At 42.2% G+C, this 26,833-nt stretch overlaps 1 protein-coding gene across 8 annotated transcripts in view; it reads right to left on the minus strand.

Moving 5' to 3' along the window:
- MAPT (microtubule associated protein tau) overlaps window positions 1-26,833 on the minus strand; it is a 172,869-nt gene that overhangs the window by 22,815 nt on the left and 123,221 nt on the right. For 6 of the 8 annotated variants that reach the window (XM_073582383.1, XM_073582387.1, XM_073582381.1 and 3 more), the window contains exons 3-6: window positions 25,644-25,730; window positions 20,268-20,333; window positions 18,780-19,505; window positions 2,428-2,474 (exon numbers count right to left, since the gene is read on the minus strand). In XM_073582383.1, coding sequence (XP_073438484.1) covers window positions 2,428-2,474; window positions 18,780-19,505; window positions 20,268-20,333; window positions 25,644-25,730 — 926 coding nt within the window. The remainder of the gene's footprint in view (window positions 1-2,427; window positions 2,475-18,779; window positions 19,506-20,267; window positions 20,334-25,643; window positions 25,731-26,833) is intronic. The other 2 variants (XM_073582386.1, XM_073582388.1) reach the window with 2 other exon arrangements.

Raw genomic sequence — 26,833 nt, forward strand, 5'->3', positions numbered from 1 at the left:
ATTCAGCCCCATTCACACATTTGGATGCAGCTTCTGTTCCTCTTTGTTTTGTGATCAAGACAATAAGGGTATGTGCACATAGCAGCTTTTTGGTGCTTTTTCTGAAACGTCTTTTTGGTGGTGTTTTTGGGGGGCGGCTTTTATTTTAACCGTGTATATAAACTAGCGAGCAGTCAGATCACTTCTCTTAGCCGCTTCATTGCTTTTGATCACTGAAGTGGTCATAAGAAGTCCAAAAAAGACTGAACATTTGCAAAGCAGGTCGTTTTTACATTGCAGTGCACGTTAATTTTTTTAGCTGTTTTTAAGAGCTTTTTCAGGTGAAATCCAACACAGCAATAAACCAGGGAAAATAAAAACAAAAGGAGATAAAAATGTTGATAGATCATGAGACTAAGGCCGGAGTCACACTTGCGAGTGCAATGCGAGAAACTCGCGCATCAATACCCGGCACTGCCGCCGGCACTCGGGACCGGAGAGTGCGGCTGCATGTATTTCTTTGTATTTCTTTGCAGCAGCACACTCCAGTCCTGAGTGCCGGCGGCAGTGCCGGGTATTGATGCGCGAGTTTCTCGCATTGCACTCGCAAGTGTGACCCCGGCCAAAGTATAGTTCTCTGGTTGTTTTTTTTATCTTCTGTGGATTGCACTTTTAATATAAGTTCTAGCACAAATAAATAAAGTAATAAGGAAGAAAAAAAAGCAAAGTAAATGGAAAAAAATGTAATGAGTAGCGTAATCTGTGTTAGTAGGAATATTGTTATTGGGAATAATCTACAATCTATCAGCGGTCCTCAACAAGCTACTACAACGGACAGCATAACCTGAGAGCTGCAGGTTGTAGATCGCTGGTCTACCTCAATAACCCAAGATCTTCTTCTCCTTTGGCTCTTGCTAAACCCTTACATTTCAGAAATTATAATTTCTGTGAGTATTAGGTCAATTTCACACATGCATACTATTGTCATGTTTGTTTGCTCATATGATGGATGCAAGTCTTGGCCCAACCCATACGATTTGTATTAAGCTGCTAGTTCAGGTTCTTCAACTATGCGGTCAGCCCAGGACCTGCATCCGTACGGGCACTGCCCTCCACTTGCCTCTGCTGTTGCTGCCTTATTACCTTCCAGACATATGAAGTACCAGTATGTGCTAAAGTGGGTGCAGTTGAATGTAATGTTTCTGCAGGGATTGAACTTGCCACAATTTGTAACCCCTTCCCTTCTGAAGAGCCATATTTGTTTTTATTTTATAGCGGGTGCTCCACAACTAAGCTCACTCCATACACAGTGGGTTTGCGCCGGCTGTTACACAGTCGGCACCTGTCTCCAACAGCGCCAATCGGAGATAGCCCTGATTGCTGCTGTTTAACCACCTAAATATAATGATCGATCTCTGACAACTGAATTTAAGTGGTGTAGTGCTGGTGCGGAGTCCTTTGTGGCATCCATCAGTCTCCATGGGATGCAGACAGGGGGTACCAATTGCTCCTCATGACAGTCAGGGGCCTACTGAGGTCCCTTATAGCCGTAATCTTTGTACTCTCAGTCATAGGGCATTGTGATTTGTACTACATACTACAAAAATTAATTATCGTAGTATACAGTACAAGCAAACTAATGGTTGCAGGTTCAAGTCTCCTTGACTAACTAAAAAAATAAGTGGAAAATAATAATAATTCAAAGGTCAATCTATGAAAATATAATTTGTAAAGAATAGGCTCAAAACACCACAATCCAAAAACGCCTTAATAAGTGAACAAAACGTCATATGGTAACCATAAAACCTATAGCTTACCCCGTAAAAACAAGACCTCATATACTGTCCATCCATGGAAAAATATTTTTTTTCACAAATTAAAAATAAAAACGCTGACAATTTATTTAGAAAAGGTTCAGAATTTTTTTTATCTACTAAATTACAAAAAAGAAACAAAATATACCGTATGTATTGCCAGGTCAGTATTACTGCGTACGTTTCATCATAAAACATTCCGTTTTTTGATTTGCCACCACTTGGAATTCTTTCCCATTTTTCTTTACATTACTTCCTAAAATGAATGGAGTCATTTAAAACGACAAATCTTCCCACAAAAAAAAAACAAAACACCTGGACAAAAAAATAAAACTGTTCTGGCTCTTGGAAGAAGGGAAAGTAAAAACTAAAGCCCCAATATAACAATTCACCCAGTCAGGAAGGTTGTACAAAAGACGGCCTGTTCTGTCCCTGCAGCAGCATTACAAGATAGTAGGTTAGGACTATGAGTGCAGAAAATACAAGATAGGCCGCTAGTAAGGAAGACGCGTGGAAGCCATGTGAGTAGTGTTAAGGGCCAAGGTGAGATAGTGTATAAGTACTGTGCAACAGACGTAAGGCTTTGTCTTCCAGAGAGTCCTCAGAAAACGGGAGTCAGGACTTCTACACTCACCTCTCCTTTCTCTGGGGCGTCACGTTCATGCTTCTCTTGATCATGTGCTGTAACAAAACAAAAAATTATTTGTATATATTTTATTTAGGAATTTCATGCGGTACCAGTCCTCGGCCATGAAGTTGTGGCCATCTCCTACAGGCAGGGGTGGTAGTTCTTAAAAAATCAGCCTAAAACTGTTGGATCATACCATATCCTGACAAGCAGACCTGCTCACTTTTCATGGGGTAACCAGAAAGTCTTCCTTGACAGAGGTCCATGCTGTACTTGCCCACAGCTTATTTGGTCCATCCTTCATGTATGGCTAAAGGTTGCCATATACCTTTATTCCTACTGACCTCCCCCTTACACATATTTATGTAGTTTGGCCACTCGTGGACTAACTTTTCTAAGAAGAAATGGATCAGGTGCTAAGACTCAACATGCCCGATCCTTCTTTACCCGACACCATCTATTTGAGGATTGTCAGTAAGCCTCAGTAGCTCGACAGGACCGTAAAAAAAAATGATGGTTTTTGCCGATTTTGCTCTAATGTGCATGGGGGGTTAATGCATTAATGCATTAAGCATTATACCTATTAGCATATCCCACTGTCAAAAATCAAAACCAACTTACCAAAGCTCCTTACCCAAAAATATGATCCAGATCTGCTACTAAAATAACGCACAAGAAGGGTCTGTGTATGCCCTGCCAACCTTGTGAGTTGTACTTATAAGGCCGGAGTCACACTAGACGTATAAAATATCGGTCCGTTTTTCACGGATGAGAATCACACAAATGTTTCATGAACAGTGATCCGTATGTCATCTGTGTGCAATACGAAGATGCGATTTCCTCACATCAAAGTATCCGTGTGACATCCATATGGCATCCATATGGCGAGATTTTCTCACCGGCTTGCAAAATGGACATATTATGGGTCCATAGCTTCAAATATGCGTGAAAACACATTATATATATTTATATATATATATATATATATATATATATATATATATATATATATAGAGAGAGAGAGAGAGAGAGAGAGAGACTGTATATATGTCAGTGAGACATATATATATATGGTATACGCGTATATATTTATATTTCATACAGAGGTAGGTAGCAGAATAGCCGATTGTCGGCTTTTGTAAAATCATTACAGAACCCAACAGGATATGAGACATGGTTTACATACAGTAAACCATTGCATATATGTTAGATTTATATATGTCCCTCACTAATAATGTTAGTAGCGTCTCTGTGTAAAATTTTGGAGCTATAGGTGTTAAATTAAAGGATTAATTCACGGAAAAACTGTTGTGGATTTCCGCACAATTTTCTCTGCCAGAGAGGGAAGCCAGTGACTGAGGGCAGAAATTAATAGCCTAGAGAGAGACCATAGTTTTTGCCCCCCCCTCCCGGCTAAAAAAGCTATCCCCAGCAACCCCAGAAAAGGCGCATCTGTAAGATGCGCCAGTTCCGGAACTTACCCGCTCTCTTCCCATTGCCCTGTAGGGGGGTGGCATATGGGGTAATAAGGGGTGTGGTGTAGTTACCACTATGTCAGCTAGGGGGCGCTGTGTGGGTGTCCCAGGACGGGTGTACAGGCACATTCAGTGTGGTAACAGGAGCAGGGTCCTAAATGACCATTATGGGTCTCAAGGTGGGTGGCCTTGGGATGCAGGCTCCAGGGTGTATTGATCAGCAGAGGTACTGCTGATCTTTCTGTTACACTGTGTCAGGGAAGCCTGTGTGTGTCTATACAACCTTTAGTGATGTCATAGCCATGTGATCACCTGTGGGTGTGGTTACAGGGCTATGTAATTGAGGTGTTTGGCACATGTGAGAGAGTGTGAGAGTGAGTCTGTCTGAGTGTGGACAGACTTCCATGTGTCCAGGTGGGACACTACAGAGAGTGTATATGGGGAGGAATACAGCTCCCAGCATGTGCTGAGACTCTCAGTCCGAGACTGAAGCCACGGACATTTCTGTTCCTTTGCCGGAAGTGAAGGTTACATTTCAGTGTTATGCTGCCTTGTGGGTTTATGAAGTTAATAAACCACATGGACTTTGGGAAAAACTGCCTCATGATTGTCTCCCGCTGCACCTGAGCGAGTCACATCCCTACAGGGGGTTAATGTCATCTTGCTATTGTAAGGTGACATTAAGCCTGGTTAATAATGGAGAGGCGTCAATAAGACACCTATCCATTATTAATCCACCAGTCTGAAAGGGGTTAAATAAACACACACACATTAAGAAAAAAGACTTTTAATGAAATAAACACAAATTTTTTCCAGTTTTATTTAACTCCCAATCCATTCAAACCCTTCGTTCTGTAAAAAATAAAAAAAAAGCAACAATATCCCATACCTGTCCGCCATACAGTCAAGTCCCACGCCGCAATCCATCTCAGGGGGTCAAATAGTTTACAACCGTGACCGTTGCTAATGCGACCGGCCCAGCTGTAAACCATGGAGGAATGACTGAGAAGCTGCCTGCGCAGCCTCCCCGCCTGACCAGAGTTGAACTGATGAGCGTGGGAAGGTTTATGAACATTTTCCCACGCTGTCAGTTCACCGTGGGTCAGGCGGGAAGTCTGCACAGCCTCATTGACTACTGCTGACGTCAGTGAGGCTGCGCAGACTCGCCGCCTGACCTGAGGTGAACTCACCAGTGTAGGAAAATGTTCAGAAACTTTACCACGCTAATCAGTTCATCTCCGGTCAGGCGAGGAGGCTGCGGGGGCAGCTTCTCAGTCATTCCTCCGTGGTTTACAGCCGGGCTGGTCGCATTAGCACCGGTCCCGGTTGTTAACTATTTAACCCCTTGAGATGCATTGCGGCGTGGGACTTGACTGTACGGCGGACAGGTATGTTTTTTTGTTTTGGATTTTTTACAGGAGAACAATGGCTTCGAATGGATTGGGAGTTAAATAAAGATGGAAAAAATGTGTGTTTATTTATTTCATTAAAAGTCTTTTTTCTTAATGTGTGTTTTTTAACCCCTTTCAGACTAGTGGATTAATAATGGATAGGTGTCTTACTGACACCTCTCCATTAGCAACCAGGCTTAATGTCACCTTACAATAGCAAGGTGACATTAACCTCTTAATACCCCATATGCCACCCCCTACAGGGCAATGGAAAGAGAGGGGGGTAAGTGCTGGAATTGGTGCATCTTACAGATGCACTTTTTCTGGGGTGGCTGGGGGCAGATTTTTTTTAGCCAGGGGGGCCCAAAAACAATGGTCCCTCTCTAAGCTATTAATTTCCACCCTCAGTCACTGGCTTGCCCTCTCTGGCGGAGAAAATTGCGCGTGAGCCCACGCTAGTTTTTTTCGTGAATTAATCCTATAATTAACACCTACAGCTCCAAAATTTTACAGAGACACTACTAACATTATTAGTGAGGGACATATATAAATCTAAAGGATATGCAATGGTTTACTGCAGGATGGCACCATTGAAGCTCTAAAAAACTATAAGGAGAAAAATTCTTTATCTAAAAAAATAATTAAAGCTGCCAAAAAGGAAACAGAGAAGCATATTGCTAAGGAGAGTAAAACTAATGCCAAGCTGTTCTTCAACTATATCAATAGTAAAAGAATCAAAAGTGAAAGTGTAGGCCCATTAAAAAATTGTGAGGAAAATATGGTTGTAGATGATGAGGAAAAAGCTAATATATTAAACACCTTCTTCTCCACGGTATTCACGGTGGAAAATGAAATGCAAGGTGAAATGCCGAGAGACAAAAAAAAACCCTATATTAAGGGTCACCAATCTAACCCAAGAAGAGGTGCAAAACCGGCTAAATAAGATTAAAATAGATAAATCTCCGGGTCCGGATGGCATACACCCACGAGTACTAAGAGAACTAAGTAATGTAATAGACAAACCATTATTTCTTATATTTAGAGACTCTATAGCGACGGGGTCTGTTCCACAGGACTGGCACATAGCAAATGTGGTACCAATATTCAAAAAGGGCTCTAAAAGTGAACCTGGAAATTATAGGCCAGTAAGTCTAACCTCTATTGTTGGTAAAATATTTGAAGGGTTTCTGAGGGATGTTATTCTGGATTATCTCAATGAGAATAACTGTTTAACGCCATATCAGCATGGGTTTATGAAGAATCGCTCCTGTCAAACCAATCTAATCAGTTTTTATGAAGAGGTAAGCTATAGACTGGACCAAGGTGAGTCATTGGATGTGGTATATCTTGATTTTTCCAAAGCGTTTGATACCGTGCCACACAAGAGGTTGGTACACAAAATGAGAATGCTGGGTCTGGGGGAAAATGTGTGTAAATGGGTAAGTAACTGGCTTAGTGATAGAAAGCAGAGGGTGGTTATAAATGGTATATTCTCTAACTGGGTCGCTATGACCAGTGGGGTACCGCAGGGGTCGGTGTTGGGACCTATTCTCTTCAACATATTTATTAATGATCTGGTAGAAGGTTTGCACAGTAAAATATCGATATTTGCAGATGATACAAAACTATGTAAAGCAGTCAATACAAGAGAAGATAGTATTCTGCTACAGATGGATCTGGATAAGTTGGGAACTTGGGCCGAAAGGTGGCAGATGCAGTTTAACAATGATAAATGTAAGGTTATACACATGGGAAGAAGGAATCAATATCACCATTCCACAGTGAACGGTAAACCACTGGGTAAATCTGACATGGAGAAGGACTTGGGGATCCTAGTTAATGATAAACTTACCTGGAGCAGCCAGTGCCAGGCAGCGGCTGCCAAGGCAAACAGGATCATGGGGTGCATTAAAAGAGGTCTGGATACACATGATGAGAGCATTATACTGCCTCTGCACAAATGTCTGGTTAGACCGCACATGGAGTTCTGTGTACAGTTTTGGGCACCGGTGCTCAGGAAGGATATAATGGAACTAGAGTGGGTACAAAGGAGGGCAACAAAATTAATAAAGGGGATGGGGGAAATACAATACCCAGAGAGATTAGCAAAATTAGGATTATTTAGTCTAGAAAAAAGACGACTGAGGGGCGATCTAATAACCATGTATAAGTATATAAGGGGACAATACAAATATCTCTCCGATGATCTGTTTATACCAAGGAAGGTGATGGTCACAAGGGGGCATTCTCTGCGTCTGGAGGAGAAAAGGTTTTTCCACCAACATAGAAGAGGATTCTTTACTGTTAGGGCAGTGAGAATCTGGAATTCCCTGCCTGAGGAGGTGGTGATGGCGATCTCAGTCGAAGGGTTCAAGAGAGGCCTGGATGTCTTCCTGGAGCGTAACAATATTGTATCTTACAGTTATTGTTAGGTTCTTTAGAAGGACGTATATCTGTGGATTTATTCTGACAGAATTTTATAGGCTGAACTGGATGGACTAATGTCTTTTTTCGGCCTTACTAACAATGTTACTATGTTACTAAACCATGTCTCAAATCCTATCGGGTTCTGTAATGATTTTACAGATGCCGACAATTAATTTTTCACCAATTCTATTTATTTCTATATCTCTATGAAATAAATATATTTATATATATATATATATATATATATATATATATATATATATATATATATATATACAGTGGGGCAAAAAAGTATTTAGTCAGTCAGCAATAGTGCAAGTTCCACCACTTAAAAAGATGAGAGGCGTCTGTTATTTACATCATAGGTAGACCTCAACTATGGGAGACAAACTCATATTCAAGTCTCCAGGTCCAGATGAATTACACCCCAGAGTACTGAAGGAGATAGCAGAAGAAATTTTTGAACCCCTCTCCATAATCTTTGAAAATTCTTGGAGAACAGGAGAAGTGCCAGAAGACTGGAGAAGAGCAAATGTTGTTCCTATCTTCAAAAAGGGGAAGAAGGTGGACCCAGGCAACTATAGGCCGGTGAGTCTGACTTCTATACCAGGAAAGATCTTTGAACAAATTATTAAACAACATGTATGTCAATACCTGGATAAGAATGAAGTGATTAAACAGAGTCAGCATGGGTTTCTAACTAATAAGTCATGTCAGACTAACTTAATTTCCTTCTATGACGGTATCACTGATTGGGTGGATCAAGGAAATGCTGTAGATATAGTATATCTTGACTTCAGCAAAGCATTTGACAAAGTCTCTCATACAATCCTTATTGAAAAAATGACTAAGTATGGAATGGACAAGGCAACTGTTAGGTGGATTCATAACTGGCTTAGTGATCGGACCCAAAGAGTGGTCGTAAATGGCTGTACATCCAGTTGGAAGAATGTCTCAAGTGGGGTACCACAGGGCTCTGTCCTGGGCCCTGTATTGTTCAACATCTTTATCAACGATTTAGATGAAGGAATTGAGGGTAAACTGATTAAATTTGCTGATGACACAAAGCTAGGAGGGATAGCTAATACTAGAGAAGAGAGAGAGAGGATTCAAAAAGATTTAAATAAACTGGAGAAGTGGGCAGCAACTAACAGAATGGTTTTTAACAGGGAGAAATGCAAAGTACTACATCTGGGCAATAAAAATGAAAAAAGCATATATAGAATGGGAGGACTAGGGCTAAGTGACAGCACATGTGAAAAAGACTTGGGTATACTAATAGATCACAGACTGAATATGAGTCAACAGTGTGATGCAGCAGCAAAAAAGGCAAATGCAATTCTTGGATGTATTAACAGAAGCATACAGTCTAGATCACGTGAAGTCATTATTTCCCTCTACTCCTCTTTGGTCAGACCTCATCTGGAATATTGTGTCCAGTTTTGGGCACCACATTTTAAAAAAGACATCAACAAACTGGAGCAAGTTCAGAAAAGAGCGACCAGAATGGTGACCGGTCTGCAAACCCTGTCTTATGAGGAAAGGTTGCAGGATTTGGGAATGTTTAGTTTGCAAAAGAGAAGACTGAGAGGAGACTTAATAGCTGTCTACAAATATCTAAAGGGCTGTCACATTGTAGAAGGATCAACTTTATTCTCATTTGCACAAGGAAAGACTAGAAGCAATGGGATGAAACTGAATGGGAAGAGACACAGATTAGATATTAGAAAAAACTTTTTGACAGTTAGAGTGATCAATGAGTGGAACAGGCTGCCACGAGAAGTGGTGAGTTCTCCTTCAATGGAAGTCTTCAAACAGAGGCTGGACAGACATCTGACTGGGATGATTTAGCGAATCCTGCTTTGAGCAGGGGGTTGGACCAGATGGCCCAGGAGGTCCCTTCCAACTCTACGATTCTATGATTCTATGATTCTATGAAACTGAGAAAAAAAAATCCAGAAAATCACATTGTCTGTTTTTTTTTTCATTTTATTTGCATATTATGGTGGAAAATAAGTATTTGGTCAGAAACAAGCAATCAAGATTTCTGGCTCTCACAGACCTGTAACTTCTTCTTTAAGAGTCTCCTCTTTCCTCCACTCATTACCTGTAGTAATGGCACCTGTTTAAACTTGTTATCAGTATAAAAAGACACCTGTGCACACCCTCAAACAGTCTGACTCCAAACTCCACTATGGTGAAGACCAAAGAGCTGTCAAAGGACACCAGAAACAAAATTGTAGCCCTGCACCAGGCTGGGAAGACTGAATCTGCAATAGCCAACCAGCTTGGAGTGAAGAAATCAACTGTGGGAGCAATAATTAGAAAATGGAAGACATACAAGACCACTGATAATCTCCCTCGATCTGGTGCTCCACGCAAAATCCCACCCCGTGGGGTCAGAATGATCACAAGAACGGTGAGCAAAAATCCCAGAACCACGCGGGGGGACCTAGTGAATGAACTGCAGAGAGCTGGGACCAATGTAACAAGGCCTACCATAAGTAACACACTACGCCACCATGGACTCAGATCCTGCAGTGCCAGACGTGTCCCACTGCTTAAGCCTGTACATGTCCGGGCCCGTCTGAAGTCTGCTAGAGAGCATTTGGATGATCCAGATGAGTTTTGGGAGAATGTCCTATGGTCTGATGAAACCAAACTGGAACTGTTTGGTAGAAACACAACTTGTCGTGTTTGGAGGAAAAAGAATACTGAGTTGCATCCATCAAACACCATACCTACTGTAAAGCATGGTGGTGGAAACATCATGCTTTGGGGCTGTTTCTCTGCAAAGGGGCAAGGACGACTGATCCGGGTACATGAAAGAATGAATGGGGCCATGTATCGTGAGATTTTGAGTGCAAACCTCCTTCCATCAGCAAGGGCATTGATGATGAAACGTGGCTGGGTCTTTCAACATGACAATGATCCAAAGCACACCGCCAGGGCAACGAAGGAGTGGCTTCGTAAGAAGCATTTCAAGGTCCTGGAGTGGCCTAGCCAGTCTCCAGATCTCAACCCTATAGAAAACCTTTGGAGGGAGTTGAAAGTCCGTGTTGCCAAGCGAAAAGCCAAAAACATCACTGCTCTAGAGGAGATCTGCATGGAGGAATGGGCCAACATACCAACAACAGTGTGTGGCAACCTTGTGAAGACTTACAGAAAACGTTTGACCTCTGTCATTGCCAACAAAGGATATATCACAAAGTATTGAGATGAAATTTTGTTTCTGACCAAATACTTATTTTCCACCATAATATGCAAATAAACTGAAAAAAAAAAAAAAAAGGGGTTTTCTGGATTTTTTTTTCTCAGTTTGTCTCCCATAGTTGAGGTCTACCTATGATGTAAATTACAGACGCCTCTCATCTTTTTAAGTGGTGGAACTTGCACTATTGCTGACTGACTAAATACTTTTTTGCCCCACTGTATATGTATATATATATATATATATATATATATATATATATATATATATATATATATATATATATATAATATATACAGTATATATATATATGTGTGTCAATGACATATATATATATACCTATACTATGTGTATACATGTATTCTACCTATTCTATTTTAACCTGTCAGTGTGATTTTACAGTATAGTGCACTGAAATGCTGGCTTTTCTAAAAGACACCGGTGCGTATTAATCGCAAGTCACACGCATGGTCCATGTGTGATCCGTTTTTTTCTCGCACCCATAGACTTGCATTGGCGAGTCTCAGGCGTAATACAGTACAAATCGCAGCATGCTGCGATTTCACCCGCACGTATAATACGGGGGAGAAAAAAAAGGATGATGGGAGTTGCCCCATAGGTTAACTTTAGTCCGAGTGCTATGCGATTTTTTTCTCACATAGAACTCGTCCGTATTTCTCTCTAGTGTGACTCCGGCCTAACTCCGACATTTAGATACATACGTCTTCAGAAAACTCACAGAAATGCATAATTTTTCTAAATAAATGAGTACTAGACTAATTAAAGAAGTCCTCCACCAGGTCAAAGGTGGACAGTTTTTGCTCCTATTTTATTTCCGCTGCTCCCCTGAATATGCAGATTTTTTTATTTTTATTCTTTTAATTCACCAAAATGGTTCCAGAGATATTGGTCTTTTAATTCAGTGCAATATATGGTCTTTATCAAATGGGCATGGCTCACAGGGTAACATTACACAGCAGCCTAAAGACATGCCCCTAGAGAATCCAGTGAGACACGCCCCCTTGGAAAAGATTAAAAAATTAGCACTAAATGAAAAGGCCCATCCATTTGGAACCGTATGGCGGATTTAAGCAAAACAAAAAAATGGACTATTCAATAAAATAAAAGCAAAACTGGCTACTTTTGATCTGGTGAAGGGTCCTTTTTAGTAATGTGAATGAATATGTATGGTGAGTAGTGATGAGCGAGCATGTTCGCCACTTGAGTGAGCATTAGGGTGCTCGAGTACGCATCAAATACTGCTGGTGCTCAAGAGCCATGCTCAAGTCCCCACCCAGGGGACTGTTAGAGAGCCAAAACACATGCAGGGATTGTCTGCCACACATGGGCAATCCCTACAGGTTTATTGGCTGCCTAACAGCCACGAAAGATGCGGGGCTGGGACTTGAGCATGACGCTTGAGCACCAGTGATACCTGATGCGTTCCCGAGCACCTGCTGAACGCTCAAGTGGCGAGCATGCTTGCTTATCGCTACAGGTGAGTCCTGTCTATGGGATGTGGATCTGTTGGATAAGTGCTATGACTTGCTCCATTGATCCATCTTACTGGAGTTTAATGTTTGTCATCCCCTGAGGAAGAAGTAGTCCTTACTTCGAAACGCGTTGGGAATAAATGATTAATCTTTCACCGTAAGTGGTATTCTGTATTTTATCAAGCAGCGCATGGAAGTCCATAAATTATTTCCATAAGAATTGGAGTTTAGACATGACATAATTTATACATTGCTGTTGACATTTAAGTATTTTTTTTTTAAATAGGAAGCCAAAGCATTTGGAGCCTCAGAAAATAGCCATTCACACCAAAAAGACAAAGCCAGTGGGATCACTGCCAAAATTAAATATAAAAAAAAGTTGCATTCTCCTCTGACATAAAAAAAATGAGTCGACTTCAAAAACTGGGAGGACGCAGGTGAATGCGTTTCCTTTTAATTGCACATCATGCAGCTTCTCTGTCTGACTCATAAAAATGTATGAATTAGGCCGGGATCACACTACCATGTGTGATGCGAGAAAGTCGCATGAGTCTTTCGCATCAACACCCAGCACTGCCGCCGGCACTCAGGACTGGAGCTGTGGCTGCATGTATTTCTATGCAGCCACAGCTCCGGTCCTGAGTGCCGGGTGTTGATGCGAGAGACTTGTGTGGTTTCTCGTATCACACACGGTAGTGTGATCCCGGCCTTACTGTCATTGACAACTGTCAATAGGATTTGTGCCTTCCTATATCAAGAATATGGCTCCAAGTACCAATCATTTTCTCCATTTTTTATCATTGCATGTCGAGATCCATACTTTTTTTTATTTTTATTTTAATATAACTTTATGAGGACTTGTGTTTTTTTTATTATACTTTTTCGGCAGTCACCATTCATTTTGGCATCTAGAGGTTACATGACCTTAGACCAACTTGGTCTCTGATCATTGTTAATGCTCAAGGCTGCAAGCAACAGCCTGAGCAACTGTACAGAACACAGGCTGTAGTCTTCTTCTGAAGCACTGTCCTGTAAAACTGTTGCGCTTGTAAGAAGAACCCATAATGTTTTTACAGCAGTAATTAAGGGTCTAATGATCCTGAATTACAGAATGTCTGGTTGAAGTACATTTCTGCGGATTGCCCCTGGAACAGTCCCTGGGTGGGCTAATCTAATGTCTTCTGCTCTGCATTCTGGGAGAGATTATGTCACGGGATAAAGACTAAACTAGGACATATATAAAACTTACCAGAAGGAGCTCGGTATTGACACAAGACAAGCAGATCTAAGCTAAGAAGAGGAGAGTATATATAAGATATGCACATGATAAAATAATGTCCTTACAAAGTGACTTACAAGAGGGAATTTATCATGAGATAAACTTTCCCCAGTCCCACATGCTCGATGCCTCGGGGTGATCCTCGACTCTGCCCTCTCTTTCAAGCCACATATCCAAGCCCTTGCTTCCTCCGGCCGAGTCAAACTCAAAAATATTTCCCGGATTCGTGCATTCCTTGACCATGAAACCACAAAAACACTAGTGCACGACCTTATCATCTCCCACCTCGACTACTGCAACCTCCTACTCTCTGGCCTCCCCTCTAGCACTCTGGCACCACTCCAATATACCCTACACTCTGCTGCCCGACTAATCCACCTATCTCCCCGTTATTCCCCATCCTCTCCTCTATGCCAAGCCCTTCACTGGCTTTCTATTATTTGACATGTAAAGTGCCATGGAATAAATGGCGCTATAAAAATGTATAATAATAATATAATAATAATAGTGAGATGAATTGAAGCTTGAAGTCAGTTTTTCTTCTGGCTGCATTATTGTACTTTGCACCAAATTATCATTGCTGTACGAAACGCTACAAAATTGGTGATTTGTTTTTTTATGTGCGAAAACTGAAACAAAAGCCTCAATAAATTTCCAATGTTTCCTGTAAATTCTATGTGTAAACTACAAAACTGTTCTTCAATGTTATCCTGCATTTGAGTGCAGTTTTAGGGCTGTGTTAACATCAAGTTTGATGTATAAGCATTGGTATACTTTCTTTTAACCTGTACAGAAAAGCAAAATCAGCTTCATTTGTCAATGGAGACGCACAACAATTAGACCTCTATTTTTCTACAATAGAGTCTAGTATGCTTAAAGTTTATATTGGTCGACAATGGTCATTTCTACCTCCACTACTTATAACAACTGGATGACCCATTAGAGACAATGCAAAAGATCCACCTGACCTCGCAGCAAACTACCGTCTATCCATAAACAGTCTTTAGCTTCACGTTTTCCACAGGATTGGTCATAACTTTGTGATTGGTGGGGGTCAGACAGATTGGATCCCCATAGATCCAGAGAACAGGACTCTGAAATACTACGATGACACAGTTGTTGCCTCCATCACTCAATTCTTTGACTGGATGGCCATCAAATGCGTACAGGCTGTACTTGATTTTCTCTAGCAATCCTATAGACAATACAAGGAGCGGTGGAACGCATGTGCCGCCACCGCTCCATTCTGATGGCTCATTGCAGAGCCCTGCTCTCAGTAGTTCATGAACAAAAGTGGCTAAATGATAGCAATATGCCACCCGCTTCAAGCTAACAGCGGCAAACCATGCAACCATTATGGAACCCGTGAGTGTGGGAAGTGGGGTGGTGTCAAGCAACACTGCCCTCCCTGTGCTGGTGGCTAAATTTCAACAGTATCTGCATCCGAGGCAAATACAGTTGAATTCAATTGTGGAACTGTATTCAGTCTGTACATCTGAGTCTCAGCGCAGAAGGCACAATGATGAGACTAGACTGCGCCTGCACAGATCACATTCTGCACAGATGGGTGCAGTACATTGGAGGAATTGGGCAAGGTGAGAACATTTTTTAAACAATTTTGTCAGTCAATTATTTTGGAATGGAGCCAGCACGCTGAGTAGGAGCAATCATACTGTGTGTGCTGTGGAGGGAATTGTGGGGGTCATCATACTGTGTGCATAGTTATGGGGACCTCATGCTGTGTGTGGGGGCCTCAATTTTGTGTGAGGGCACTGTGGGGGTAATCAAACTGTGTAGGGAACTGTGGGGGAAATCATACTTTATATTGGAGACAGCGGTGGCCATCATACTGTGTGAGACTTTGGTGGCCATCATATTGCGTATGGGGTACAGTGGGGGACATCATTCTGTTTTGTGGGGCTGTGGAGGCATCATACTGTGTGGGTGGATGTAGAAGATTCTTACAGTGTAGGGTCCTCATAATGTATGTGGGGGGAAGACTGTTGGCATCATACGGTATTGGGTAGCTGTGGTTAAATAATATTGTGTTAGGGGCACTGTGGTGGCATCATACTATGATGTGGACACGGTTGCAGCATCATACCGCATTAGTGGTTCTGGGGGCATCATACTATGGTGTGGATGTGGACACGGTTGTAGCATCAATCTGCATTAGTGGTTGTGGGGGCATCATGCTATGGTGTGTACACGGTTGTAGCATCATACCGCATTAGTGGTTGTGGGGGCATCATACTATGGTGTGGATGTGGACACGGTTGCAGCATAATACTGTGTTAGTGGTTGTGGGGACATCATACTATGGTGTGGACACGGTTGCAGCATCATACTGTGTTAGTGGTTGTGGGTAGAGTTGAGCGACTTTGGTCGGATCGGGTTTCATGAAACAAAATTTGTTTCAGATGAAACTGGTCCGACTAGGGCATAAAAAATCGGTGTTTCGACCGAACCCAATGCAAGTCCATGGGAATAAAAGTCGGCATTGAGCGAATGACATTCATCCACTCAATGCCGACTTTTATTCCCCATTGACTTGCATTGGGGTCGGGTTTCAGACAAAACTCCGACTTTTTTTTGCCCTAGTCGGACCAGTTTCATCTGAAACAAATTTTGTTTCATGAAACCCGATCCGACCAAAGTCGCTCAACTCTAGTTGTGGGGGCATCATACTATGGTGTGGACATGGTTGCAGCATCATACTGCGTTAGTGGTTGTGGGGACATCATACTATGGTGTTGACACGGTTGCAGCATCATACTGCGTTAGTGGTTGTGGGGGCTTCATACTATCGTGTGGACACGGTTGCAGCATTATACTGTATTAGGGACACTGTAGAGTCATCCTACTGTGCACGTGTTGGGTATTGTAGAGGCACATGGTGTGAGGAGTTCACTGTGGGGGAATTGTACTGTGTGTGGGAGGGGGAATTTTTCAGGGAATCATACTCAATGAGGGCCATGGAAGGCATATTGTACTAGTGAGAACAATAAAGGGCTACAGCAGGGGTACAATTTTTGTGTTTGTGAAATACGTATCCCTTTCCCCGTTTTTTAAAGTTAAGAGGTATGCGCTCCTGCGACAGCGCCTATAAGCTGGAACCCTTTCCATCAAATAGTTTAATTTTTTGCGGATGGAGAAGGGTGACACAACTAGTTCTTTTGCTAGTTGCTCCAGGATTTTATGAACGCCCATGTTAGAGCAAACAACCCAGAAAGTTGTGTCCAGACTTTTCCATCTGTGCCAATTTCTTAAAGAAACACAAATGTGGGGGTGGCGAATGACACAGAGGCTCTGAGAACACCAAATGCTCTGCCTGCCTCCTCAGCCTAAAACTACTCATATCAGCATCAGGTTTGCTTGGCGTGTTCCTATAAAACATGTCAATAATCAGCTCTGTATACAGTACGTCAGTGAGTGAGACAGATGGGAAACATCAGCATTATTGGGACTAAACTATTTGTGTATTCGGTCATGCTGGATTTCCATTCCCCATGTTTATACCTAGTGGCACGTCTACTTTCCAGACTGCTAGATATACGGTATAAAGGCGGCAGCCCCAAATGGCAAAAGTTTAAGTAGTGACATCGTGGTTGAAGTCAGCATTAACCCACTCAATACTGTACAGCTGAAACTACACATTTAATAAATGCAAATGTAAAAAAGTGTATATTTGATATGAACATACAGAGCAATACAAAACAAATACCTATGTGGACGTAGCAATTCAATCAACTAATGTAACCCAAGAAAAACAAGAGTAAGTAGAGACACGACCACATGTATATGATCTAATAGAGCACGTGTCCGCATAGTCCTTCTCCATGGGTAGTGTGGTCTCCTACTTTTCAGGTAATACATAATGTAATGTCTACAAAGACTACAAGCAAAAATTCAAAATGTAAAGTGTTTGTGTAGTTCCTTATATTTCTGCAGTTGCAGAGGGAACCGCCTGACACCCGACAGCCACCAGCAACATGTCCTAATAAGTTAGACTAGAATAGACCAATGCACAATACCTGCAGCCTATCTCTGTGGCAGGAATAAAATATGCTGTACAACCACTTTAAAGGGAACCTGTCAAGACTATTTTACTACACTAACTAGTGGTATGACTGCATAGCTCCTAACATAACAATAAAAATGATATCTGTCCTGTAGTAATGTGACATGTCAGTGCCAAGAAATCAAGCTTTGAAGCCACATGCAAATTACTGCTGAATTGCATTGGGGGCGTGCCAGTGCACTGACACGCCCCAATGCACTCTCAAGCTAATTAACATATGGGTTGAAAGCTTGATCTCTCAGCACTGGCACATCGGATTACAACAAGACCGGTATCAATTTTATCATTGTTCTAGGACCTATACAGCGATACCACTGGGTTCAGTATTAAACTTGTTCCAGTGGGTTCTTTTTAAAAAATGTTATCATAACAACAAAAAAGCACCCGATCATGCAGGGGAACCCTGGACTGCTGCACGAGAAATGTAGTATTTCAAATAATTGCATGGACAGGCTGAGTCTATCAGAGAAAGAAATATTCAGTTACCGTATATAGCTACCTTTATAATGGCCTGAGATCCTAAATTTCTTTCCTCCATATGCTCCATTGTAACAATCAATCCCAAGGGAAATCCTTATACTTTTACCTTCAATGCAGTATTTTTCTGATATAATTTCGTTTACACATCAAATGTTGAGGGCAACAAACAGACATAAATATTAGACACAATTTCTGTATCCTTCTTGGGTGTCCATCTTGTTGCTGTAAACAATTTGTCATGCACATGTTTTCTAGGTGCCGCTTGCTGTTAGAGGAGTATACGTGGAAAGACATGCAGTGAGGAGGGTGGAGATCATGCAAAGTGCATCATGCGCTGGGACACAACGGCAAACCAAACAATGATAACCATACAAGGAGGTGAAGAAAATTGGGACGGGTGGTTGATGTGTGCTATTAATTATTTGTGCCTCCTTCAAGCAAGTTAGGAAAGCAAAAGGCAGCCGAGGGAGATCGGAGACTTTAGTAGGCCGGATACTAGTAGATAACAACTGGGAACACACCTTTCAGTACAGGAACCCTGCTGATGGGTATTCCAGATCCAAGTGGAGATACTCTTTTTTTAGGGATCCCACCAACCTCTCCAGGAGAAGGTAACTGTTTTACTTCTGTGTCATCACTCGGTGCATCAGCAGCTTCACAAGGTGACATCTGTTTGCCGTCTATTGGTTTGTTGGCATCAACCTCCACTTGGTAAACAGATACAGATGGCCGTGGGCGAGGTAGCACTTCTTCCACTGACAATGAATCGGCTGCCATGTCATCATGGGGTTGCTGGTCATCACCTTCATGTTTAGAGATCGATTCTGAGAAGACTGAGCCATCAAGGAGCTTGTCAGCCTCTTCTACTCCCAACTCAAGACCATTCGTCTGGGGCTGTACACCAAGTGATGCTTCGGTAGATATTGTGCTATCATGCTCCACCTCCTCACCTTCATACCTGTGTTCTTCCAACCCTTCATCATCATCATCCTTATGACTAACAATCCCATTTGATTCTTGGGTGAAGACCTGTTTAACTTGCAGTTCAGCTGGATCTGTAAGTTCATTACTTAAAGTCGTCCATCCAGGGCTTACATCTTCACATGTGTCTCCAGTTATGACGCACAAATCATCCACATCCCGTTCTGTTATAGATATGTCTCCTTCCATACCCACTTCTGTTTCTGGTGTGCTACTTGAAGACTCCTGAATTTCCGTCTCTCCTGCATATGCCGGAAAACTTATCTCTAAGATTCAGGTGAAATTGTACAAATTTGTCATGAATAGATGAAATGAATATGCATTATCACATAATACACAGAAAATGTGAGGCTAATACATGTACGGTAATAGAGAAAATCTACCCAATACAAAGAATGTCTTAACAGATGACATTGATATGTGTCATGGAGAAAAATGTACTGGCCAATTATATCTCCATATCCAAACGTTCATAATTAATGATCAATGGTCAGAATGTTTCTTTCGAGAATATTAATTTGTAAAACGCAATATACCATAATGTTTTAATACACTTTTCTAATGACCACAGATCTTCTACCGTTGCACATCAAAAGCCAAACAAAGGCTGCTGACATGATTGAGCCCAGATCAGATTTCTTACCACTGATAAACTATTAGGTTGCTCGAAGAACGCAATGGGTTGTATGGAGACCTTAGTGGAAACAAGTAGAAAAAATACCATCTAAAGTCTTTTGTCAGTCTTTGAGGGGACCCAAAAAATAGAAGGACAATTCCAACCACAAAACTGGCTATCTAAATGGAAAGGAATAGAGCAGGCATAAAAAGGGCATTTCAATAGAAGATTCCACCTTGGTCTACACAATTCACTTTTTTACAACTTATTGGTGGGATGACCATTAGTGAATTGTCTGGAGGTGCTAGGTCTACCTCTCTACAGTAAAAATTGGCAAAATGCTTAGGAAAAGATTAGTGTTCACTTAATAGTTTTTTTGTACATGTGCTGGGGTCTAACAAGTGAGCTGTACCTTTCACTGCAATCTCTGCAGCCTGGTCCTCTTGATGGGGGGTATTACCGACGCCAGCTTCCTCGGCTGAAGGATATAAAGTACAGATAAGTAAACAGTCGTCAGTAACTATAACTGACTGATCTCAGACGTCCATGAGAAATGAGAAGTAAGTGGGTGAAATTTCAGGTTCCTTTAGCCAACTGATTACATTCTGTTAGACTGATAGATCTAAAAAATAGTCCCAAAATTGTTCCTTTTTGGCTGATCCCACTGATAACGTATGACCAGTTTGAACTAATTTATGGGCCAATATGGACTAAAATGTGCATAATAATTATTCACCAGACAATTACTTGGTAAATCGTTGCTTAACCATCAACCTACTTGTATCTTAATGGCTTCAGTCATCTTTACTATAGGGGAAGTGCAGACTGTGCCAAATGTTTCATGACTGGTCTCTACATGAACTAAATGTGCCCATACACGCTGGATGAAAATATGTTGAAAAGGACAATTTCAGTGGGACCCTCCAATTATCTAATGTATATAGGGGTGTCCTGTCTCCCTTAGCGGTATATGTCACAGGGATAAAGGATCAGATGTGTTCAAATTTAACATGCCCAGTCTTATGTTATCGTGGAGATATGTCACTGCTAGTCTGGTAGCGGCTTTCTCCCCTCTCCCATTCATGTATTTAGCGGAGTCGAGAGGAATAGCTTACAAGTCAGATGGCTGACAACTATTTATACAGTACTACTTTAATTAAAGGCATGTTGGCCTTAAATGGCAACAGACAATGATAGACACTGATGTCGGTGGGACTAACAGATCATCTGTTGTGTACAAGCCATTCTTCTACTTTTCCTTTAGGCAGAAGTAGGAGAGAAAAGGGATTGGACATGTTGAATTTTAAGATGCCCGATTGTGTTTTATCATGGCAGATAAGTCGTTATCATAGATATCATGACATAGCTGTGAGATAGAGCCTTCAGCCAGCTGAGTGTTTGGCCGACGGCAATTGAAGGTGCATGACCAGGCTAATATTGCTTTTTATAATGAGGTACTATTGTATAAACTCGATCAATACCAAGGACCATGCTCCTTGCTGCTGCCCATCTTAGCTGCAGCTATTCTTATATGGCTGCACGGTCTCATGTTCAGATCTCAACAGGACAGAAATAAAACAGCAGCAGGCGAGAAAATCAAGAAATATCGCTGAAGAAGAAGACAGAAAGGGAAGACTACTTTCAAACAGAAAAAGTGCCAGAAAAACCTAGAAGCGAACCAAACTGCAGAACAAGAGAAGAGATAAAGGTCCTCATGCTGAATAGAGGAGGAAAACCCAGTTATGTATGAAGGGTTTCTCCACGGCTTATGTAAAATAGTCACCTTGTAATGGAAAGTTTAGCTACTTTCAAATACACTTTTTGATTTATTTCTTCATAAGTTTATAAAATCTCTAATTGTTATCAATGAATTAAAAATTGATGGGTTGGTGAAATTTACAGTGGGTACACAAAGTATTCAGACCCCTTTAAATTTTTCACTCTTTGCTTCATTGCAGACATTTGGTAAATTCAAAAAAGTTCATTTTTGTTTCCTCATTAATGTACACTCTGCACCCCATCTTGACTGAAAAAAACCCCAGAAATGTAGACAGTTTTGCAAATTTATTAAAAAAGAAAAGCTGAAATATCTCATGGTCATAAGTATTCAGACCCTTCGCTCAGTATTGAGTAGCCCTCTTTTGAGCTAGTACAGCCATGAGTCTTCTTGGGAATGATGCAACAAGTTTTTCACACCTGCAGTTGGGGATCCTCTGCCATTCTTCCTTGCAGATCCTCTCCAGTTCCGTCAGGTTGGATGGTGAACGTTGGTGGACAGCCATTTTCAGGTCTCTCCCGAGATGCTCAATTTGGCTTAGGTCAGGGCTCTGGCTGGGCCACTCAAGAATGGTCACAGAGTTGTTCCGAAGCCACTCCTTTGTTATTTTAGCTGTGTGCTTAGGGTCATTGCCTTGTTGGAAGGTGAACCTTCGGCCAAGTCTGAGGTCCAGAGCACTCTGGAAGAGGCTTTCATCCAGGATATCTCTATACTTGGCCGCATTCATGGTTCCTTCAATTGCAACCAGTCGTCCTGTCCCTGCAACTGAAAAACACCTCCATAGCATGATGCTGCCACCACGTTTCACTGTTGGGATTGTATTGGGCAGGTGATGAGCAGTGCCTGGTTTTCTCCACACATACTGATTAGAATTATTAGCAAAAAGTTCTATCTTCATCTCATCAGACCAGAGAATCTAATTTCTCATAGTTTGGGAGTCCTTCATGTGTTTTTTTAGCAAACTCTTTGTGGGCTTTCATATGTCTTGCTCTGAGGAGAGACTTTCGTGGGGCCACTCTGTCATAAAGGCCCGACTGGTGGAGGGCTGCAGTGGTAGTTGACTTTGTGGAACTTTCGCCCATCTCCCTAATGCATCTGTGGAGCTCAGCCACAGTGATCTTGGGGTTCTCCTCTCTGACCAAGGCTCTTCTCCCACGAAAGCTCAGTTTGGCTGGACGGCCAGGTCTAGGAAGACTTCTGTGGTCCCAAACTTCTTCCATTTAAGGATTAAGGAGGACACTGTGCTCTTAGGAACCTTGAGTACTGCAGAAATTCTTTTGTAACCTTGGCCAGATCTGTGCCTTGCCACAGTTCTGTCTCTGAGCTCCTTGGCCAGTTCCTTTGACCTCATGATTCTCATTTGGTCTGACATGCACTACACTATGAGCTTTGAGGTCTTGTATAGACAGGTGTGTGCCTTTACAGATCAAGTCCTATCAGTTTAATTACACACAGCAGGACTCCAATGAAGGAATAGAACCATCTCAAGGAGGATCACAAGGAAATGGACAGCATGTGACTTAGGCCTCTTTCACACTTCAGTTTTTTGTGTCAGTTAAAATCCGCCAAAAAGGCGGACAAGCAGATCCGTTCCTAACTGATGTGAATGGATGCCACAGGATCCGTTTTTTGACGGATCCGCAAAATGAGGAAATTTAAAGGAACCGCTGGGAGAGGGAGAGAGAGAGAGAGAGAGAGAGAGAGAGAGAGAGAGAGAGAGAGAGAGAGTGTTAATTTTCTCCCTGACTTCCTTTCTCCGGGCGTGCGCACTGGAAAATGCGGATCCAACCACAAAAAAAAACGTTGCATGGTCCATCCAGGCATGCCGGCGGATGAAAAAAATTTGGCGGATCCTCACAAAAACGGATCCAACGGATGACCATCAGTCAAGATCCGCCAGTAATGCAACTCAATGGGGAAAAAAACGGATCTGCAAAAAAAAAATTGCGGATCCGTTTTTTTCAAAACCTGGCGGATTTTGACTGATTGTAAAAAACGGAAGTGTGAAAGAGGCCTTAAATATGAGTGTCTGAGCAAAGGGAAATACTTATGACCATCTGATATTTCATTTTTTCTTTTTAAGTACATTTGCTAAATTTTCTACATTTCTGGGGTTTTTTCAGTCAAGATGGGGTGCAGAGTGCACATTAATGAGAAAAGAAATGAACTTTTTTGAATTTACCAAATGGCTGCAATGAAATAAAAGAGTGAAAAATGTAAAGGGTTCTGAATACTTTCCGTACCCACTGTAAATTATAAGTTTTACATAAAACCGAAACACCCTTTTAAAGGGAATCTGTCTGGTTTTTGCTAACCTATTTGATAGCAGCATAATGTGGGGGAGAAACCCTGATTCCACCTACGTATTACTTACTCACCTGCTTGCTGTAATTTTGATAACATCCCGGTTTTCTCTGCTGCAGATCTAGCAGTTCTCGGGAATGCTGAGCTGCAAGTAACTCTGCCCACACCACTGATTGGCAGGTTCTTGTGTACACTGTGCATAGGCAGAAAGCTGCCAATCAGTGGTGGGGGAGGGGTTATATAGAGCTCATGAATATGCAGAACTACCTGGCAGCAGGTTTACTAGTCCTCTAGTAATAATCTCCTGCTAATAAAATAATGATTTTTATCGAAACTACAGAAAGCAATCCAGGAAATGACATATCGCTGAAATCAGGGTCTCTGTGTCGACATCATGCTGCTCTCAGATTAGGTGGCAAAAACCTGATGACAGATTCCCTTCAAGAAACTGTTAGCATCTACTAAAAGGTACTAGTCAGCATAGTTAGTAGAAGCAGAAAGGAAACTGTGCTGTGTGATAAAAGAAGGTAATGGATCAAAACAGAATTGAAATTCCCTAAGTCATATTTGCATCTGCAGAAGTAAGGAGGCCATACACTATACATAGCTGTGTCTATCGGCTGTTCCTCCAGAGCCCCTTCCCATACACACGCATGCTTAGCTTAACCCGGCCATGTGGTCTGAATGGGGAAAGAGCGTTAAGGTGCTGTCACACACCTCTGACAGATGCTTATCTCCCATGGATAGAACATGTTGAAATTCAGAATAGCTGACCCTTCCTCAGACATCCGCTGTTGAGGAAAGTTAAGACCCCCATGGACACAGTTAGATGGTTGGCCATATCAATAGGTACAGTGGTGAAGTTTAGCTACCCACTGTCTCAACAGCTAATTCACGCTGGACTCATGTTGGCTGAACCTGTTGATTTCGATAGGGGCATATCAACATCATCTGTCTGAGAAGGGAAAGATTAGACAGCTGAATTTCAACATGCCCGATCCTTTTATTGGTCATGCAAGGTCCCCGCAAGGATTCTCAATGTATATTTTCTTAGAAACGCTGGGGAGTTTCAGAGACTATAATAAATGGCTTTAAAGGATGAAAAAGTGCAGCAGACCGTGTTTTCTGCATGGTGTAAAAATATGTTTCGATATGGATATGAGTAGAAATGTACCGTATGTCAAACGCACATCAATTTGACATATGTTTTCCCATTATATTCTATGGAAATACAAACATATCCGTTTAATTATTCTGATACAGTGCAAATGGATATGTCAAGTAACCCAAAAAAAACATGGTGTTATAGAGGCCCTATTGCGGGATGGTGATAAGATGTAATACCAGACAAAGCCTGTAGCCATAGAGGCGCTGTTGGTTTAATAAGGGAGCTGCTAGGAATAGAAAGATAACTACTGTCAGTGACTTTAGGAGACACTGACGCTTATGTGGCTGCCATCAAGATGGTGCCATAATTAGATTGTTATAGCCCCTGTCCTATTGTGAGGAGTAAACCCTTCTGGAGACAAGGTGAATTGAATGATTTTGATCCAAAACCCACATCTATCACCCACACAATGCACGCATTCCCTGCACCAAGAAACCCAAAATTCATGCAAAGGCAAAAGGATGGCAGAGGCAAAGGCAAAGCCGTACCAAGAGAGGTGGCGGCATGTGAGTGGTTACCCTGCCCATGTTCTGCCTTACCAGTGGTTGCCTCAGGGGTCTCTGTATGACCCTGTCCCTTTACTGCTTCACCATTAGTTAGATCGTCCTCTAGCACAGGGCTGATGTCTGTAACAGGATGATAAAACAGTATGGGTTAAGCATGTGTAAAGCCGGCACAGTAAAGATCACCCCTAATGTACTGTTCTCCGCCTCATTGCCTCGTTCCCAGGGATAACGTAAGCCAGGTTCTTTACTAACAAGGAGCCATTCTGTGGTGGGCGGCCCCGGGGCCAGAACATGTAAAAGACATTTAATGCTATCGGCAGAACTGCGTGACATTACCTACGGCCTCCTGCTGTCTGCCTGGTGTGGATTACTGAGGATTTTAATACCCCCTATGTCCATAAATGAAAAGCAAATGTAAGAGGAAAACAATGGAAGTGAATGAAGGCACATTATTGAGATTGCTAACAGTACCTAAAGGAGTCGTACAGGGAGAGGCTTATGAAAGATCTTCAGAGGCATGGTGGCTCAGTGGTTAGCACACTAAAGCCCCCCATAAATATGCAATGTCCCCTGATTTCCCCATAAACAGGAACTTTCAGCTCGGCCGAGCGCTCCTGTGTTCTCAATAAGAGAGCTGCTACTAGATTCCATTAGCGGCAGCTTAACTGCCGGAAAACCAAAGGATCAGCTGTCTGAAATCTGACATCGTCTATCAAGGTAGAGTTAGGGGCCCCATACTCCTATATTGTGGATTGCTTTTGAAGACATATTAGACCTTAGTCTTATGTGTATGGGGCTAAAAAGAGGGTTTTTTTACGATTTCAGAAAAACCACTGTGCCCTGGTTACAGTTTACTTTACTCACCTTAATGGGGTCCAGCGACGAGTCTCTGCCGCTGCTTGCACAGTCTGTGTTTCACAGTGAAAGCGCTGCAGCCAATCAGTGACCTCAGCGGCTCTGCCCGAGTCGACGGCATGAGCCACTGAGCTCACTGATCGGCTGCCACGCTGTCAACATGACGTCAGCGCTTCAGACGATAAAAGACACCAGAGACTCAGCACTGGACCTGAGGAGGGTGAGGCCGGGGTCAGACAATCGCATGAATCTCGCGCATTAATACCAGGCACTGCCGCCGGGCACTCGGGACCGGAGCGTTCAGCTGCATAGAAATACATGCAGCTGAACGCTCCGATACGAGTGCCGGCGGCAGTGCCGGGTATTGA

The sequence above is a fragment of the Dendrobates tinctorius genome, unplaced genomic scaffold, assembly GCF_039654945.1.
Source record: "Dendrobates tinctorius isolate UK_male_01 unplaced genomic scaffold, ASM3965494v1 ptg000071l, whole genome shotgun sequence".
In the NCBI taxonomy this organism is placed as follows: domain Eukaryota; kingdom Metazoa; phylum Chordata; class Amphibia; order Anura; family Dendrobatidae; genus Dendrobates; species Dendrobates tinctorius.